The sequence below is a fragment of the Paramisgurnus dabryanus genome, chromosome 7, assembly GCF_030506205.2.
Source record: "Paramisgurnus dabryanus chromosome 7, PD_genome_1.1, whole genome shotgun sequence".
In the NCBI taxonomy this organism is placed as follows: domain Eukaryota; kingdom Metazoa; phylum Chordata; class Actinopteri; order Cypriniformes; family Cobitidae; genus Paramisgurnus; species Paramisgurnus dabryanus.
In genome coordinates, this window is record NC_133343.1 from 13732912 (window position 1) to 13752303 (window position 19392).

Here is a 19392-nt window from a genome sequence, read left to right on the forward strand (position 1 = left end):
AGATAGCCGGGAGCTAATGCTAGCTGACTCCGAGACCGAGTCCACAGTTGCAAATCAAGATATCACCAACATTAATACAATTTTGAACCAAAATCTCAAGTGATTTGGAGGGAATTGCGGAGATACGCAAAACGACTGCATCGGTGGAGGCTAAATTATCCGCCCTGATTACAAGACTGGATGACGTTGAAAAACGAGTGGAGTTTCTAGAAGTGGCTGAGAGAGAACTACAGGCCAATCCACCTGCTTCCAAAGCTGAGTTGGAATTAATATGGGATAGAATAGAAGACATGGAGAATCAGAACAGACGCAATAATATTCGTATCGTCGGAATACCTGAAGGGAAAGAAGGCCAGGATATGGTGAGGTTTCTGGAGAGTCTTATACCCCAATTGATTGACTCACCGAGCCGGAAATTTGAGATTGAACGCGCACAAAGATCTCCGGGACAGCGCCTTAACTTGACAGATAAACCTCGGATAATTTTAGCAAAATTCCTGAGGTCCGCCGACAGGGATTTCGTGTTACGGGCGGCGAGAACTAAAGGCAAACTTTATTGGGAGAACAATTTTATTATGGTCTTTCCTGATTTCACCAGAACAACGCAGCAGAAGCGAGAGAGATTTAAGGAACGTAAGAAATTGCTGCACTCGAAGAAGGTGAGCTTCGCATTGCTTTATCCTGCAAAATTACGAATTGAGACCAAGGATGGCCGTAAGACTTTTTCTTGTCCACGACAGGCTATGGCATTTATTGAAAAAATGTAATGTGGCTTGATATCCTTTTTTTTTTTTTTGCTATATTTTTTTTTTTTCGTAAGCTTTTTTTCTTGCTGTTAAATTTCATCGGCCTTGATTATTTTTTATTTTTTTTTCCATTTTGAGTAGCGAAATGTCGCGGAACTTCTCTTGAATGAGTCATGGACCATTGGATTTTTGTGGGATGGGTTTTTGTTAAAACGTTAATGCGCTATGTTAATATCGAAGCGCAATTTGTTTTAATTTCTTTGTGGGTTGAATGGGGTCTTGCGGTTACACTATTGCTTGAATATGGTTTAGAGAATGTGAACTTGGCTACAAATGTTTTTTTTTTCAATTCAAGAATGCCACTCGTTGATTTAGGTAAATTGTCTTTTTCTACGTGGAATGTAAATGGGTTGGGGCACTCTATTAAAAGAAAAAAAGTGGTGACTTCTCTCAAGCGTAACAAACTGGATATTGTATTTCTTCAAGAGACACATCTTGCTCTGCATGAAGCTGAAAAATTGGGAAGGGCTTTTGGTGGTTATATGTTTTGCAGTGAAGGATCAAGTAATAGTAGGGGAGTTATAATATTAATAAAAAAGCATTTACAATTTAGATATGTTAATCAAATGAAAGACAACTCTGGAAGAGTAATTATGGTTTGGGCCGAAATACAGGGGAAGAATTTATTACTGGCCAATATCTATGCGCCTAATATTGATGACCAAAATTTTTTTATAGACCTAGAAGCCAAGTTGCTTTCTGCAGGGAATTATGAGATTGTACTGGGTGGAGATTTTAACTTGTTAATGGATCCACTTTTAGATCATAATAGCCCAAAAGTGTTTAACACATCAAAAGCGAAATTGTCATTACTTAGGATGTGTCAATCTCTTGGTCTCATAGATATCTGGAGACTTCTGAATCCAGTTGGAAGGGATTATACTTTTTTTTCGCATGCACATAACATTTTTTCTAGAATTGATTTTTTCCTTTTATCAAAAACACTTACTTCTTCTGTTATTAAATGCAACATTGGAAATATTTTAATTTCGGATCATGCTTGGGTATCCTTAGACTTGAAGCCTCATATAGAGAAAAAATCATATAGATGGCGTCTTAATACATCTCTTTTACAAAATTCAGAGTTTCAATTAATGTTAAAAACGGAAATTAAAGAGTATATAGAAACAAATTGGTTATCAGTATCCTCTGTGGGAGTTGCTTGGGAGGCTTTTAAGGCAGTTGTTAGGGGACGTGTTATTCAATTTGCGGCGTATTTTAAGAAATCTAAAGCACAAGAACTTTTGGGTTTGGAAAATAGAATTAAACGGGTGGAAACAAAAATAAAATGTCAAATGACATCTAGTGGTCGTCAAGAATTAACGCAGCTGAAATATAGATATAACACTATTCTTTCGCAAAAGACTGAATTTCAGCTGTTTAGGACAAGACAGACATATTTTGAGTCAGGAGATAAAGCAGGAAAACTTCTAGCAAATTATATCAAGCATAAGGAGTGTTCTTCTATTATTCCATCTGTTAGGTCTTCTAGGGGAGATGTATTGAATTCTGCAACAGATATAAATAATACATTTAAAGAATTTTATATAGATCTTTATAAGTCATCATCTTCTTCATCTGAGGAAGATATTAGTAGATTCCTGGAACCGTTAGATCTCCCTAAACTAGCAAATGAGCAGAAGCAATTTCTTGACTCTGATATAACTCTAGAGGAAGTGATTGAGGTGATCAGAGCATTGCCTATAGGAAAAGCTCCCGGTCCGGACGGTTTTTCCGCAGAATTTTTTAAGGAACATATTAAAGATCTTGCTCTGTTAATGCTAGAAGTTTTTATGGAGGCATTTCAGAGGGAAGAGTTACCACCAACGATGTCACAAGCTTTAATTAGTCTTATACTTAAAAAGGATAAAGACCCAAGTGAATGTAAAAATTATCGTCCAATTTCACTGATTCAACTTGATATGAAAATCTTGTCAAAAATCCTGACTAATCGTTTAAATAAAGTTTTATCATCACTAATACATGTGGACCAAGTAGGGTTTATTAGCGGACGTAGTTCTTCGGATAATATTCGTCGGTTTATTGACATCATGTGGTTAGTGAGGGAGGAACAGACCCCAATAGCAGCCATCTCATTAGATGCTGAGAAGGCTTTTGATATGATAGAGTGGAGATACTTATTTAAAATTCTAGAAGCCCATGGGTTTGGAAGCACGTTTATAAGATGGATCAAATTATTGTACAAACAACCAGTAGCAGCGGTACAAACCAATGGATTAATATCAGAGTATTTTTCACTCGGTAGAGGAACACGGCAAGGTTCTCCACTCTCCCCGTTGTTGTTTTGTTTAGCTTTGGAACCTCTAGCTGCGGCAATAAGGAAAAACAAAGATTTTCCTGGCATTGTAGCGGGGGGGCAAATACATAAGCTTATGCTTTATGCAGATGATATTTTACTATTTGTTTCTGATCCTAGTAGGTCCATACCTTGTCTTTTTAGAGTAATTGATTCTTTTTCAAAATTTTCAGGGTATAGGGTGATCTGGTCTAAATCTGAAGCCCTTGCACTGACTGCATTTTGCCCTGCTTCAGCTTTTCATCCTGGCATGTTTCAATGGCCTAAGTTAGGTATTAGATATTTAGGAATTATATTTCCCTCAAATTTAAATGAATTAGCAAGAGTTAATTTTGATCCCTTAATGAAGAAAATTTCTTGTGATATGAATAGATGGTCTCGACTCCATATGTCAATGGCTGGAAAAGTCAATGTAATTAAAATGATTTGCATGCCAAAATTGAATTACTTATTTCAGTCTCTCCCAATACAAGTACCACTTAATTACTTTAAACAGTTTGACAGAATGTGTAAGATTTTCATTTGGAATGGTAAGCGCCCTCGGATGCATTTTAACAAGCTGCAGAGACCTGCTGAGAAAGGTGGTTTAGGCCTGCCTAATGTTTTATTTTATTATTATGCTTTCAGTCTTAGACACCTGGCCCATTGGTCACTGCCGCCTGAGCGAGCTCCCCCTTGGTATACAATGGAACAATCTGTCTTCCCTTTTATTTCATTATTGCAGAGTCTATCCATTAAATTGAATAGCGAGGCGAAAAAACATCCTATTATTTCGCACTTGCATACAGTTTGGATAAAGGTCTCCCGTTTGCGTAGTTCTGATCCGTACCTTAATATATGTTCGAGTATATGGTTGAATCCTAAACTGTGTATCAATAAAGTCCCCTTTCTATGGAAGGAATGGATTATGAAAGGAGTGACTATATTAAGGGACCTCTATGAAAACAATTGTCGGAAGTCATTTGAACATTTATGTCAGCAGTATGGGTGGTAACACTTTATTTCGATAGTCCACTTTAGACATTTTACTAACTATAAGTAACTTTGAAACTTACTTATAACTACGTATCAACTACCAATCTTTAGAGAATTAGTAGACTGTCTGCTTAAAGGCGCTCTAAGCGAATAATGTGCGACGTCACTTCCTGTTGATGTTTGAACTGTTTTCAAACAGACAGAGCGTAGCTAACTCCTCCCCCTCCCCCTCCCTTCCGTGCTTTCATGAACGCGCCCAACCCCCACCCCCAAATCCTTCTTGTCGTTTATTGGCTGGAATACTTTGTTTTGTTTTGTGATGCTAGGTTTGGCCATTTGTTGATATTGCCGTTTGTGAAGCCTGGGCTGTCTACAGAGATCGCGTTTTTTTACAGTTTGATCAGCGGACAGGCAGCAAGCAGATAGTGAGGAGATGTTTCCGGTATGTAACAAAAAATGTTTTATGGTCTAAAACGCTTCAATTCGCTTAGAGCACCTTTAATATCTACTAACACTTTATTGTGATGATATCTCAACAGACATTCAACTGACTATAAGTATCTTTGCAGGTGCATGTCAACTTATTCCACTAACCCAAACCTCCTCCCTAACCCCAACCCTTACACTCTACTAATACACTAATGACAGTTAGTTGACGTATAGTTGCAAATTATTGAAAGTTAGTTGACATGTAGTTGCAAAGTTATTTATAGTTAGTAGAATGTCTAAAGTGGACTATCAAAATAAAGTGAAACCGTATGGGTTATCTAGATCTCAGTTTTTTCGATATTTACAGCTTCGGCATTTACTTTGTACTATTTTCGGTTCCAGTACACAGCTTCCTAAGCCAGCAGATATTCACTATATAGTAATGTCAACATATGGAAAGGGTCATGAAGTATCAATATACTACTCCTGGCTGATTCAAAATCTGGGTGATGGTGCGTTATCAGCTCTTAAAGGGACACTTCACCCATTTGCATAAAGCTTTGTATAGTTAGAACCCCAGTAATGTTTTTGAATGATCATGCATCATTTTCTCAGTTGTCGCTGAGACAGGAGAAATACAGATGTCAGTGTTGCACTTCCTTCTTTCAATGATGTAAAAATCATCATTTTGCATCATTGAAAGAAGGAAGTCCAATGTATTTGTTGAGGGAGTGAGACTACAAACACCCCTTTTCTCGGTCAAATAGGCACCAAATTCTAAATGTATGTTACATTTCGACTACAAATATGACACACTTTTAATAAAGATTAATGTTTCTACGGGTGAAATGCTCCTTTAAGAAAGTATGGGAAAGAGACTTAAATTTAATACTTGATGAGGAGGAGTGGTGTAGAGTTTTAAAAAATGTTAAAACTGCATCTAGGGATGCAAGAATACGTCTCATACAGTTTAAGATAGTGCATCGTTTTTATTGGACCCCTTCCAGATTGTTTAGGCTTGGGTTAAAAGGTACACCATATTGCTGGAGATGTAAGACTGAGGATGGAGACTTAACTCATGCCCTATATGGACCTGTACAAAAATTCAGGTTTTCTGGAAAAGGGTACATGAATATATTGGCAGGGTTTTGGAGACTCAGGTTTCACTATGTCCTCAGCTGTTTATATTAGGTGTGTGGGCAGACATTGATATAAGAGACAAGCAAATAAGAAACTGGGTACAAACAAGTTTAATGATTGGCAGACAAATTATTCTTAGGAGTTGGAAGTCAGAGGAGGCCCCTTCCTTTCAAGAATGGGTAGCGGAACTGGGTAGAGTGGCTGCTCTGGAAAATATGTCTTACAGACAGATGGATAATTTAAATTTTTATTTAAAGAAATGGTCTAGATATTTATCTTATTTGGAAAGGGGGTATTATGTGTGTGTAATGGTATTATTTTGTCCCTTTTTTCATTATTATGTGCTGGAAGTAATTTATAGATTTCTAGATATTTATCTTATTTGGAAAGGGGGCAGTAATTTGTATCATTATTAATATTATATTATTTTTTATTTTATTTATATATATATATATATATATATATATATAATTTTTTGTGTGTGTGTGTAATGGTATTATTTTGTCCCTTTTTTCATTATTATGTGCTGGAAGTAATTCTAATTATAGTAAATTGTATAGTCAAGTATTGACCTCAAGCTCTAGTGGGGACCTCTTGTGTGGGTGGGGATAGGGTTGTGAAAATGTGAATTTGATACAGATGTGTTATGTTGTATTGTGAAAAGTGCTTGAAATTCAATAAAATGTTAATTATAAAAAAAAACTGTTCCATTTACATTCGATCACATAAATATGTCTTGGCTAAACGGATATTAATCTGATCTTCTATTCCCGCACAAAATGCAAATAACCTATTCATTACTCTGCCATAAGAAACTTGCAATGATGCTTTTATGCAGCACTGTATGTTAGGCAGCGGACACTCGCCTGCGTGCACGGCCAAGCACAAGGCATAACGAGCAGAGGGAGAGAGTGAGACAGTGGAAGATTGACAGGAGATGACAGATAAAAAAGTGCTTGGGTCTATCAAAAAGCCTTTGTTAATAAACGTTTTATTTCTCTTTTAATATAAGCTTGTTTGTCATTGCAGAACTTTACTGTTTCTAGGAAGTTTTTATTACATACTACTGACGCTCTTTGTCGTTCTCTTCTCATCTATGACATGAGATGAAGAGCTAAAGTTTTAGCATTCAGCAGATACCCAGGATTGCCGCCAATGTGTTCAGGATGTCTTGATTTTAAATTATAAAGGAAACATATAGGGGCTTAAGCCAGGTTTAGGCCTCAGTTTAATTAGAAAATATAACTAGTTTTAACAAACATGCCTTACTAAAAACATTACTTGTGTGCATTTTGAGGAAAAACAAAGGGCACGGATTTATTTTAAGCTGTGTCAGTGCAAGTTGTTTTCAGTTTGGACAGCTCTTACATTTATTTTAGTCTAGGACTAGTCTAATCCCTGTCCAGGAAACCGCCGCTTAGCGTTTTATGTTTTCGTGTCTTTCTTATGGAGAGCCAATTCTGCTATATTCATAAATAAATAAATAAATATACAAGGAAATGTCAAAAAACTAAAATACAGAAATAAATAAAGAAATATATATACAAGGAAATGTCAAAAAACAACAATAAATGAGTATTTATACCTGTATTTCTTTATATATGTATAATTGTATTTTTTCGCACTATAATTTATTTATTTATTCATTTATTTATACATTTATTTATTTTTACTTTTATTTATTTTCACATTTATTTATGTTTATATGTATTTATGTCTACACGTATTTATTTATACATTTATATATTTCTATATTTATTTATTTCCACATTTATTTATACATTTATTTATTTATTCATTTCTTCGTCTGTATGCTAATGAGGGGAGCGTGTTTCACCTCAGACTTAGCAATAAATCTCTGAGTGCCAGTGCTGAAGCTTTGAGGCCACAATGACACCTGGTGGTGTGACCAAGCGAATGAAGTTGCACAGGGAGTGAATGACTTGGAGATGGGCAATATCCAAAACCTTATTTCAAGTTTTAATTCATTTTGCGTCACAATAACTGTGTATATATAGGGTCACTATACATAGCATACATACTGTACTCAGGACATGGCCGTAAACCGCCATCCGGTCGTGATTTCTAAAATGTCTTGGCACACATCAATATCAAATGCACGTCATCAACAGATCTGATGACATACCCTTGGAAGTGGACACTTGAACATGCTCACATACTGTTTATTTACATACTTCACATATACTTCTCATACACTTCTTCATTTGAACTCATCCTCGTGTCTTCTATGTAGGTGATAGACTATAGTGCCATCTACTGTTAATGCCTGTATCTCAATATACCACATACCATAAAACTTCAAATAATAGCCGGGCTTTTATTTTCCCAAACCCATCGTCACACCAGGCGTCTAAAAGAGACAGGCGTCTATAAGAGACAGGCTTTTTAATTGAATTGTTCAAGCATGACAGCAGGAGGTTACCACATAATACGTTTAATGTATAATTTAAATGTGTTTAACAAATTAGTTTGTGTAAGAATACCAGTCTTAAATTATTGGCAGCATAAATAAAGCAAACAAGGATATGCTTTTTTTATTGGTTGTTGCGTTAAATCTTACACAGATACAACAGTGTTATTTTCTGATTGGCTATTCTGATACGCTCGACTAGAACTCCAGGGGAGACGGGCTTGATAGAGAGAGCGGTGCAGCCAGATACATTTTGGGCGCTGCAGCATATTAAATATATGATAAATAGTTTTTCCGCGTGAAAAATTTGGTTCTGGTATTGTTGGATAATTTCTTTCAAGTTCTTTTAATCCTTTGTTGGGGCTACACATGGAATACCACCTACATGCAATTTTGTCTTAATTTGTCGACCATGCAGAAGCTCAGCAGGTGACAGTTTTGTCGCAGCATGTGGAGTTGCTCTGTATGTATGTAGGAATTCGGTCACAAAAGCTTTCCACTTTTTACCCTCAATGCTAGCGGTCTGTAAACAGTCTTTAAAAACCCTGTTAAAGCGTTCGATCTCACCATTCGCCTGTGGGTAATAGACAGTAGCCTGGTCCAACCAGACTCTCGTACATTCATTTTATTTGTACCGAATAGCTTTTCTCACGTCTTTCTCCACTGCCATTACTGAACTACAACTCAAACTGACGCACAACCTCAACCTCCGCGTTGTTAGCCACCCCCGGCTGTTTGCTGATTGGACCTGCAGATTTTTGCAGGAAAAAACGAAACTATACACAGCAGTCTCAGACATTGTACTGAAGCGAAATGAAAATTAACCGGAATCACGTAGGAGGGCGGAGCCAGGCTAAATAGACAGAGCTATGGTAGTGTTTAATATCTCTGTCTGCAAGGAATGCCTCAAACTCAACCAAAACGAATTGTCAGTTATAAGTTGAAGTGGATTCCCTTCACGACTGAAAACAGCAGACAAGAACTTCCCAACAGTCGCAGACGTAATGTCAGGGGCAAACACAATCTCGGGCCATTTACTGTAGTAATCAATGAGTGTCAGAGCAAAGTGACAACCTGGAGGAGCATTATTTAGGGGCCCAACAATATTAATAGCCAGCTTTTTCCAAGCTGTAGTTGGAGTCGGCACAGGACAGAGTGGAGCTACATGAGTATTGGCAGTTTTATCATGCTAGAGGCAGGTGAAACAGGATTTGATGGCATTTTCTACTTGATAGTCCATACCAGGCCAGCAGTACAAATATCTCAACCTCTGCTTTGTGCGCATCATTCCATGATGAGTGGCATGGGCCAGCTGGATGAACTTTAATTGCAAAGCTTCTGGAATGATCACTCGATGTGTGCCACGAATTATGTAGCCAGCATGTACAGACAACTCATTCCAAAGACGATGGTAAGGGGCAATAACCGAGCTTTTCATGCTTCGAAGCCACCCTTTTTCAATGCAAGCCTTAACCTGTTGAAGAATACGACAGGCATCACACTTAGACTTAAGCTCCTGTAAAGTAAAAGCGGCAAATTCAGGAGACACTATAGCTACCAACTCAGGCTTCTGCTCTTGGTTATGCTCAGAATCTGGAAACGGAAGTCTGGACAGGCAATTAGCTGTCACATTGTCTTTGCCAGGCTTGTATTTCATACTGTAATTGAAACATAAGGGGCGTGCAGACCATCTAGCAATCTTCATGCCTGCTCGCCCAAGGCCTTTAGTAGAAGCAGCGTAGACCGGCCATTTCCAAACTGTGGTCCGTGAGGGTACTGCAGATGATCCGTGTAAAGGCAAAATAAGAATATGTATATTTAAAAATATGCAGTGTTGTGCCTGAACGAGTTCATTGATTAAAAGTTGAATGTGAACTAAACGTAATGTATTACTGCCTGATGAACGTTACTGTGAACTCGTTCATTCTGGTGCCTGTGAACACCGGCACGCTCTCTCAGTTTAACGTGGTACAATAGGGTGCCAGATTTCTATATTCTTCCAGGCGAAAACCCGACTAAAACACACTGTAAACAGGCCTTAATGTGTAGCGGGAAAAACACCCAATCTGGCAACACCGCCACCAGTCAGTAATCACCAGTCACGCTGCATGCGTCATCAAAACAACACAGACGTTGCTGAAATTCCTGCCGCGCCACTCAAATAGTTTAACATTAAATAACATCATATTTGTCTTAAATCGTTAACGATTAACATAGGCTGCTAACGCATATTCTGGATCTTGAAATAGACTCTAGCCGTTTCCCAATGTCAAGGAAGGATCCTCGGAAGCTAGAATTTCGAGGATGCTACGTCATCGACGTCCGTCGAAGGACTGTTCCAATGTCGAGGATCCTCGAAATTTCAGCCAAGGACTGAGTCCTTCGTTCGACAAATATCCCATATACAGGAAAGGATGCAAATTTGTATCCTTCGCGCTCTTCACGCGCTGAAATCACCCACAATCCTCTGCGCGCAGCACCGAAAGCACACCTTTCAATCACGTAATGACTTAATGACGTGCACTTGCTAGCCTGTTCCATTTAACGTGTTCTCCGAATGCTTAAAAGGAGCCTCGCCTCGCCTCTGAAGGAAGTGACTTGTAAGGACTAGTCCTGCCAAGGAAGTATCCTTGACATTGAGAAACGGCTTCTGACTAAGCTCACGCTATTTAACGTGCACGTGTGGTGTGCAATACCTGCGAGTTGTCATACACGCAATGCCTCGCAGCAGCGCTTCTCGCCCGTGGTGCGACCTCCACCCGGCTAGCCTTTCAAGGTATGTGAAGCAAATACAAAAATTAAAAGACAGTCAATGCTTATGTAAACCGTGGTTGGATAAGGATTTAAAGTTGGAAATGAAGATGAAATCTGATGCATTTAGCTTCAGTGTTAAAACTGATAAAATAATTGCTGTCTGTGGTTCTATATGGGCTATAATGGCAATCATTTAAAATAAAATTGTATGGAAAAAAAGAACTATAAATTAGTTCATTTTTGGAACTGTGAACTAGTTCAAAATTTTGAAATATGAACTATGAACTGAACTAGTTCATTTTAAAATTGGTGAACTGTGAACTGAACTAGTTCATGTAGAAAGTGAACTTTCCCAACACTGAGAATATGTATATAAATAATATTGATATAAGAATAATGATATAAATTTTAAATTAAATTGACAAGTTATTGTGTGATTACTAAAATAGGCCAGTGGCGCTCGGCCGTGACATTCAAGTTCAGTGCGGTACAAAATGGATTGGTGTATGAATATGTGGCAGCCGTTTTGTGCAGTAAACTTTCTTTTAAGAAACCTATTGCACTGATGTGATGACCAGTTATAGTTTTAGTGCTAGTAAGACTATTAAGATGTGCAGATTAATTCAGGACTTTGTGTAGACATATTTTATAATGCGTATATAATGTGAGGTGGTCTGCGAAAATTCTTGATTACAAATAGTGGTCCGTTTTTTTCCCAGTGAGACATAATTTACACATAATTTACAATTTTTTTTTTTAAACGGTAAACTCTGAGAGAAAGGGGAAGTTACCTGTGGTGCGCGGCAAGCTCAGTGTTGTATTTGTAAATGGCGGGTTATGACTTCATATCCACGGTCTGTATTTTGTTGTTTTCACTTCTGTGGCAAACGCTGGCGGTCGCGAAGTTGCTCCTTACCAAGCAACTTGCGTTAGGCGACGTCAAACGGAACCTGCATCTTAAGCAACAGTGCTGTTTGCACATTAGGCTTCACAGAGAGTGTGCTAAGGAGATCGGCAATTCGACAAATAGATGGTAAGCTGTTTTAAACAACTTTGGTGAAGAAATGTAGACGTTTAATTCAGGTGTGCTCAATTTTAAAGTAGTGTGCGTGTGGAAACATCCATAAACAGTGCAGGGGTAAATGCGTCATCTGTATCAAAACGTTATGATTGCCACGAAGCTGTCAGCATGGTCTGACATTGTCCGTTCTAAATGGGTAATCTATATTTTTTGTTCACACAGACCGCTTACCGGTAAATTACTGGTATTCTTACAACCTCTCTTACTGGTAAATTGGCAGCACTAATTTACCATAAAGGTTCTGCACATAACCGTGTTAACTGCAATTTACCACTAAATTACCAAATACAGTAAGGCTGTATTTGTGAAAGGGATTAGTGTGAATCAGCCTTTCAACTGTTGTTCATTTTTTCTCAGCCTGGTTCATCAATTCAGACAATTTTATTGTTGTCTTTACTGCTGCAATGTTACTAGTAGTTAGAAAATAGAGAAAAAGAAAAGTTAGAGTGTAGAGAACAAGACAGAAGAATGGTATATTACAACCCCATACAGTGCATATATTTAAAGTAATATTTGTCTTTCAATTAATTTCAGTTCATTAAGTTGTAACTAAGACCAGCTCACCTCATACTGTCTGCGGACATCAGTATGGTTAGCCATCTGATCACTCCAGTCCTGATTAATAATCTTGTTCTGCTCATCCTTCATGTATGTTACTTCCTTCTCACAGTCCTGCATGTAGTCATACAGGCTGTTCAAGTAGTGACGTCTCCATTTTGAATTATCCTGTAAAGCATTGACAATAATAATTAAATGCTCATTTTATGAAATTTATGTAACTCTAATAATCATGTCAAATTGCTTATATTAACTCCTTCCCCGCCATTGACGAGTTTTCTTGTCAATTAAGAGAAAAAAATTTCCTGCCAATGACGTTTTTCTGAAGAGTTTTTACAGTACGGTAATCCACTATCCACTAGATGGCGATAAACTAGATAAACAAATTTAATTCATTTTAAACATGTATGTATGCAGCCTTTTGCTCAAAAATTTGTGTTTTTGAAGAAACCTACACATATTTAAGAGGTTATAAAAGGAAAACAAATGAAAATATGATGACATTTTTCCCCTCAATTTTGTATGTTTGAAAGCAGAGGGTTTGTTTATATATTTATAGAAGGGATTTTGTGAAACGTGAAAATCACAAAAAATGCTGGCGGGCAACTTTAAAAAAAAAAAAAGGCTGGCAGGGAATGAGTAAAGCACCACTGTACAATCCGGCTAATAATAAAGCACACTTTAAAAGTCATATTTAATTAGTCAAATCAGTGCAGTGACTAATTTCTTACCAGTAGGTTACTGTATTGCTTTTTAATACCAGCATATTCCTCCTGGAATGACATTAGAGATTGTCCGTTAAGTGAACAAGTGCATGCATAGGCTGAAATAATGAAGAATGCGTAACTTGGTAACATAAAATTGTCCAATTGATTAAAGAGACTGTAAAGGTCTACCTGAGAGCTGGTGGACCCAGGGCTCAGCTGGTTGTTGTAAGACTCGATTTCCTTATGAAGGATGTTATGAGCTGCAATCTGCTTCTTCAGGTCAGCCAAAGTGGGGCCGTACTCCCCTCTGCTTGCCTCTTTCTGTGATATTTTAAAAGGTTTCATTCATAAATACTGATTAATAAACATAGTTTGCCTTTACTATTTTCTATTACTATAAGTTTTAATCAAAGCACCGCTTGCAGAAACTGCATATATAACCACTTCTGATTATAAGTTTTAAAGAGCACCTATTATGCTTTCCCTAATTTTACCTTTCCTTCAGAGAGTACAGTAAGTGTGTGTTTGTACTTGTAAGCAATCGGCAAAGTTACAAATTTCAAAGCCCACAGACCCAAACCCCAAGTTGTCGTTGATAACAGAAATCCATTCTCTTAAAGTATAGTAATCCCTGAGTTAATAAAAGATAATAGAAAAAACGAGAAGTTATACATTGGCAATACATTACCACACCCCAAAATTCCCAGTGTTAAATTAACACTGCATAGTGTATATTAATCCACACTTCGATATTAACACAGGTGTTAAACAAGTAACACTGAAGTCTATGATGTGTCATGATAGTTTCTATAAAGAATACAAAAAAATTCACTGATTCAGTGTTATTTTTTAACATTCGGGGTGTGGATTATATACAGGCTTATTTCATAGTCTGAAAACCGTGACCCTAAAACCGTGATATGAACCGAAACGTGGGCTTTGTGAACCGTGCCACCTGTGGGATTTCATCTCAGGGTATGCACGGTAATGCTGCCAAACACCCATTAAGCATGTAAACTCGCATATTTTATTAAACTCGCATGTTTTATTAAACTTTTTTATTGTCCATCATTCTGACAGACAGGGACATAAAAATTCTCTCACAATCAATTATAACCCATTATTTTGATTTTCATATTTTATTGATAATAAGAGATCTAGGCATATTAGCATTTGCTTTCGGTCACATTTTTTAAAATCATGACTTGCAGGTGAGCATTATTTATAATAAAATATTATTTATTTGTAAAAAGAACAGATCAACATCAACGTCCACAGCGCGAGCCTCCCCTGATCGCGCATGCGTCTCAGGACGCGATGACAGTGGTGAATTAAGAGACCACGGACTTTATGGCTGTTTTAACTTTATTTGTTGTATTTCCAGCTTACAAAACCGCCTTTTCCGACAGTTGTTGTCTGATATGTCGGCTCAATGAACACTTGCTTATGCTCAATGACATAAGATGTCTTAATAAAGGAAACGCATTGAAACGATTTTGTGAACCAGTGAACATTTCCCAATCGGAAGTCTGCAGCCTCCATAGGTCGCATTTGTAGGCTGCATACGTCATGAAGATCAGCTTATTTTTAGAATATTAAAATTTTTCAAGTTGACTATTATTCTTATTTAATCGTATATTGGTGTAACATGCTTATGACTTGCGAATGTAATACTCAGTTAACTTAAATACACCAGGCATGTAATGACGGATGCAGCCTGCATATGTGATCTAAGGAGGCTGCCTTTTAATTGAAAAACGGCATACACACTCTCCTCATTTACGGATTTACTCATACTCTTTTTTGTATGTCCATCACATTTTGTCCTTTCTCGTTTCTTGTCATAGCGAACGTGAACTTTTTCCACACATCAGATTTAAATGTGTGTTTCTTTTGCTTCTGCCATTGTCGCTCCACTTGAGTGGCACACATGGGATTATGCGAATTGTAGTTCCTGCATCCCTCCACTCGCTCCACTTGGCCGGAAAAAAACTACATGTGTTGCCCGGAAGACCTAACGTTTTACCGAATCATGTGACCACGGTGGTACCAGGAAAATTTGATACCGCAATACCATGAAATTTATAATCAGACTTCCAATTGGGAAACGTGCCCTGTATTAAGGGAGCTGACCTCAGATCCAGGTCCAGCTACAATAAGTAAGCGGCTATTTTCATTTTTACTGGGTTGTTTTTGTTTTCAGGAATTGACCCATCTTAAAACCCATCATGTTTTCTTAATTCTACAATCACAACTGAGTACCAACATTAGCATAAATAATAATAAATAAATAAAAACTAGTTCAATTGAGGGAGTGACTCAATTCTTAAAACCTGACTGATTGGGAGTTGTGTAAAGTTGACAAACTAAACTGAAACTTAATTTTTTTATTTTATTACATGGTCTAATTATTTTTGTCCTTTTTATGAAAATTTTAAACAATACACTACACTACAATTTGTACACTGTAATGTTCAGTCTTGTTTAATAAACACTTATGGCAGTTTTTCAAGTCATTTGTTTTTCCTTCCTGTAAATGTTTCAATAATGACCGTACCGTGGACATCATACCGAAATACTACCGTACCGTGAATGTTTGATACCGTTACATCCCTAGTATTTAGTGTTATCAGTGATATTTACCCATCTGTCATTACAGATTATGTGGTATTTCTGTGGACATTATATGCTAACAGCTGTTTATAACTCTCTTACAGGTCTGCATCACTCTCATCAGTACAAAATTGTGTAGTGGAAAGACATATTCACAAATTTTGGACTTAAAGTTATATGGTAACATGAGCGACAAGAAGTTTATGTAAGTTTCTTAGCATTGCTTGTATAAAGACTTTGGAAATGTCATCTGATGTTCTTTTGTATCTTCAGGAACTGTTTGGCACTGTTTGCACTAGGTTGCATGTGCACTTTTTAGTACTGACCTATGGGTTTTTGTTGTAGTCCAGTGTTGTATTGTTCATGTTTTTAGCATCAACAAAATAAGACTTTTACAGCACTTCTCCGGCGTGCGGCGTTGGGTGCGAATTAAATATATATATATATATATATATATATATATATATATATATATATATATATATATATATATATATATATATATATATATATATATATATATATATATATATATATATTATAAATCAGTTCGAGTTCATGCATTCGCCTACAAATAGTATGAGAGGAACACATATTTTACTCTCAACCAAACTAAACGCAGCCACGTGAACCAGATTCGACTTCATCCTGACGAACACACGCATTCGCTGATGGTTCGTGAAACACGGAGCCTCTTGACTATGCTTTGCCAAAAGAATAATGCAAAAGACAAATGGACTTGACCTTAATAGATCTAATATTGACAAATAAACCTGAGAGAATAATTAAAACTTACAATCTAGTTACAGGTATGTCTGATCACAATTAAACCCTAGTAGCTCTCTACTTCACGAGAAAACAACTGTTGTTGAGATCACGAGAAAACAACTGTTGTTATCTTGAGATTACTAGAAAATTAAGTCGTGATCACGAGAACACAAGCAAAAATAAATATAGTCGTCTCCACCACTGTTCAAAGAGTGGACACAGATTGTAAGAGATGCTGCGGAGTGAGCTGGAAATCACGAAGTGGATTACCAGAAACAGTTGATCTTTAGATGAGCGGTAACATAATTTGACCGGGGTTGGCGGTGGGTGAGAGGGGCACCTCAGCAGTTTAGGGCACCCCCCTGTGCATGGCCCTGTGGAAAATCATTGATAAATTGATTGGAAATGAAAAGTCAAAATGTGAGAATATTTGTCTCAATATTAATGGTAAAATTACGACTCTTTTGTAATAGCAACAAATTTTTATGAATATTTTTTAAACATTGTTCAGACCTCTGTTCAGAATCTTAAAATTGTTCATCCTCCTCTTATAATCAATGACAAATCTGATTTTAATCTTAGTCTAATAACTAAAACTGATCTTATGCTAGCTGTAAATGACATCTTAACCAAATATACCAAAACTAAGCAAAGTAAGCGACATACAAAACGAAATTTGCCATGGTTCAATAAAGTTATTTGGGATATGATGAAAAAACGAAATGTGGCGTTAAAAACATTTTTAAAATCAGGACTAACAACGGATCGATTTTCTTTTACAAATCTAAGAAATAAAGTTACAGCCGAGCTAAGAAAGGCCAAAGCCAATTTTTTCCTTGAAATCACTAGAAATGCACAAGGCAATAGTACAATAATATGGAAAACCAGGGCCGTGCACAGACATTTTGAGTGGCAGTGGCCCAAAACAAAAAGGGGGCACAATTTATATGGTTTTAACAAAATATTATAAATATGATGTGTTATAGATTAGTATCAGAAAAAGAGAAGTGATTATAATGGAAAATATACTTAATAACAAGAATAGAATTTAAGTGTGACAAAACTGCTTAAAGGTGACATAGAATGATTGAACGGAGTATTTATCCTTGTTCTGTGATGTGACATGTAGACAAAAAAAAATTGTGGGTCTGTAATGCCTTAGAAGCTTCCTAAAAACCTCTCTCAGATAGCTCTATTATGGTGGGGGATTTTAAACAAGTGGTTTTACACCTATTTGGCTCCCCCTAATGGCTTAACTTGCAATCTCATTACTGATTGGCTGACTTTGCTGCCACAAATTATTTAAAGTCGACTGTTATGACATCAAAGTCGAGTCAACGTCGACTAGTCGTTGATGTCAATCATACAAAACACAAGAGATGGGACTGCTTTGCAACATGCCACAATTTATTAGCAGAACATTAATACAGATGCTGATTATACAGCTTATGTTGCAACTTAAATTAAAAAAACTATACAGCTCATATGTTGTAACTTAACGTAACAATGCAACAATAAGTCCAGTTTTAAAGCATTTTTTAATCGATGCATGTCGGCATAACAATGCTAAAATTATACAGCTCCTATGTTGCAACTTAATGTTAACTAGGGATGGCGAAAATTAAAAATTTTCTTGACCGGCCACGAGCCTCATTAGCTGGTTTAAAATATGCTACACTGTTTGAAATAACAGCCATTTCGAGCCGCGCCTGCAATTTCGCAACTCTGTCGCATCTCTCTGCGCTCCGGCTCACACACACACACACAAACACTTTTTTAAATCCCCTACAGCGCGGAAAATGAGTCCCACAAACGCGGCGCCGAATCGGAGGACAAATGGCTGCTTAGTTTCGAAATAGTTTAGGTACAAGGTCGTTTGTGAAGCTCATTTGAAAATTGCCGCGGCTCATTTAAGAAAATGACAGCTCCAAAGAGACTGCGCTTTAGTTTGAGGTAGTGCTGCTAACAATAATAAAGACAGAGGATGATCATCATCACCTTATCTGTTACCACTGAAATGTAGATGTCATGTATTTCCAAATCTAAACCCATCTTATGCGAAAAGTTGCCTAATAGACTGCAACACGATAAAACGGGCACCTTCAGAATGCGTAAAAGACGCACCGGCTAAGGCAGGTCTGAAAGCCCTTGTCTGCTCTAGAAATACAGCAAATATATTTAATGCTTATGTATGAGGCATATAGGCCTACGTTTTATTCATTTATGATGAGGTGCGTTCTAGTTAACAATGCAATGCAAGTGAACGCGCCGTGCCGGCGCCTTCATGCACGGACCGGTTATTATATTCTCTGCTATATTTGCTTTTTATTTATTAAATACATGCAATTGGTTGATGAAACATTTATTAAAATTAAGATACAATTTATACAAAACAAAATTGACTTAAAAGAAATGCTTTCTACAAAGCAAAACTTAATTAAGTGGTAAAAATAATGTCTGAGGATTTACAGAAACAAATCTTACTCTGCACTTTTCTGTTAGCCTAAAAGACATAAATGTTAATAATTTGGAACACAACCAGGAGAGACTTTAATTATTTTATTGCTGTATTTTATTTACTATTCGAATAAAGGAATTTATCTATTATTAATTTATTTTTAAAAATAGCCTGTAGCATTTACTTTTCGCAAACCTTGTGAGCGTGCTAAACCAAATACAGTGACCTCACGCCAAATGTTTTTTATTGGTTTATTAAGTACAAACAGGCCAGTTATGAAAAACTGAGTGTGAGGGATTTTTTCACTTCACACAAAAAGATCTTGGAAAGAAAGAGATGACTAGCTGTAGTAGCG

General features: G+C 36.9%; 1 protein-coding gene across 1 annotated transcript in view; it reads right to left on the reverse strand.

The window, feature by feature from the left end:
- The window catches only part of evpla (envoplakin a), a 207533-nt gene that overhangs the window by 148954 nt on the left and 39187 nt on the right, over nucleotides 1-19392 (reverse strand). Inside the window, exons 5-7 of the mRNA XM_065239961.2 lie at nucleotides 13388-13519; nucleotides 13223-13264; nucleotides 12498-12659 (exon numbers count right to left, since the gene is read on the reverse strand). Coding sequence (XP_065096033.1) covers nucleotides 12498-12659; nucleotides 13223-13264; nucleotides 13388-13519 — 336 coding nt within the window. The remainder of the gene's footprint in view (nucleotides 1-12497; nucleotides 12660-13222; nucleotides 13265-13387; nucleotides 13520-19392) is intronic.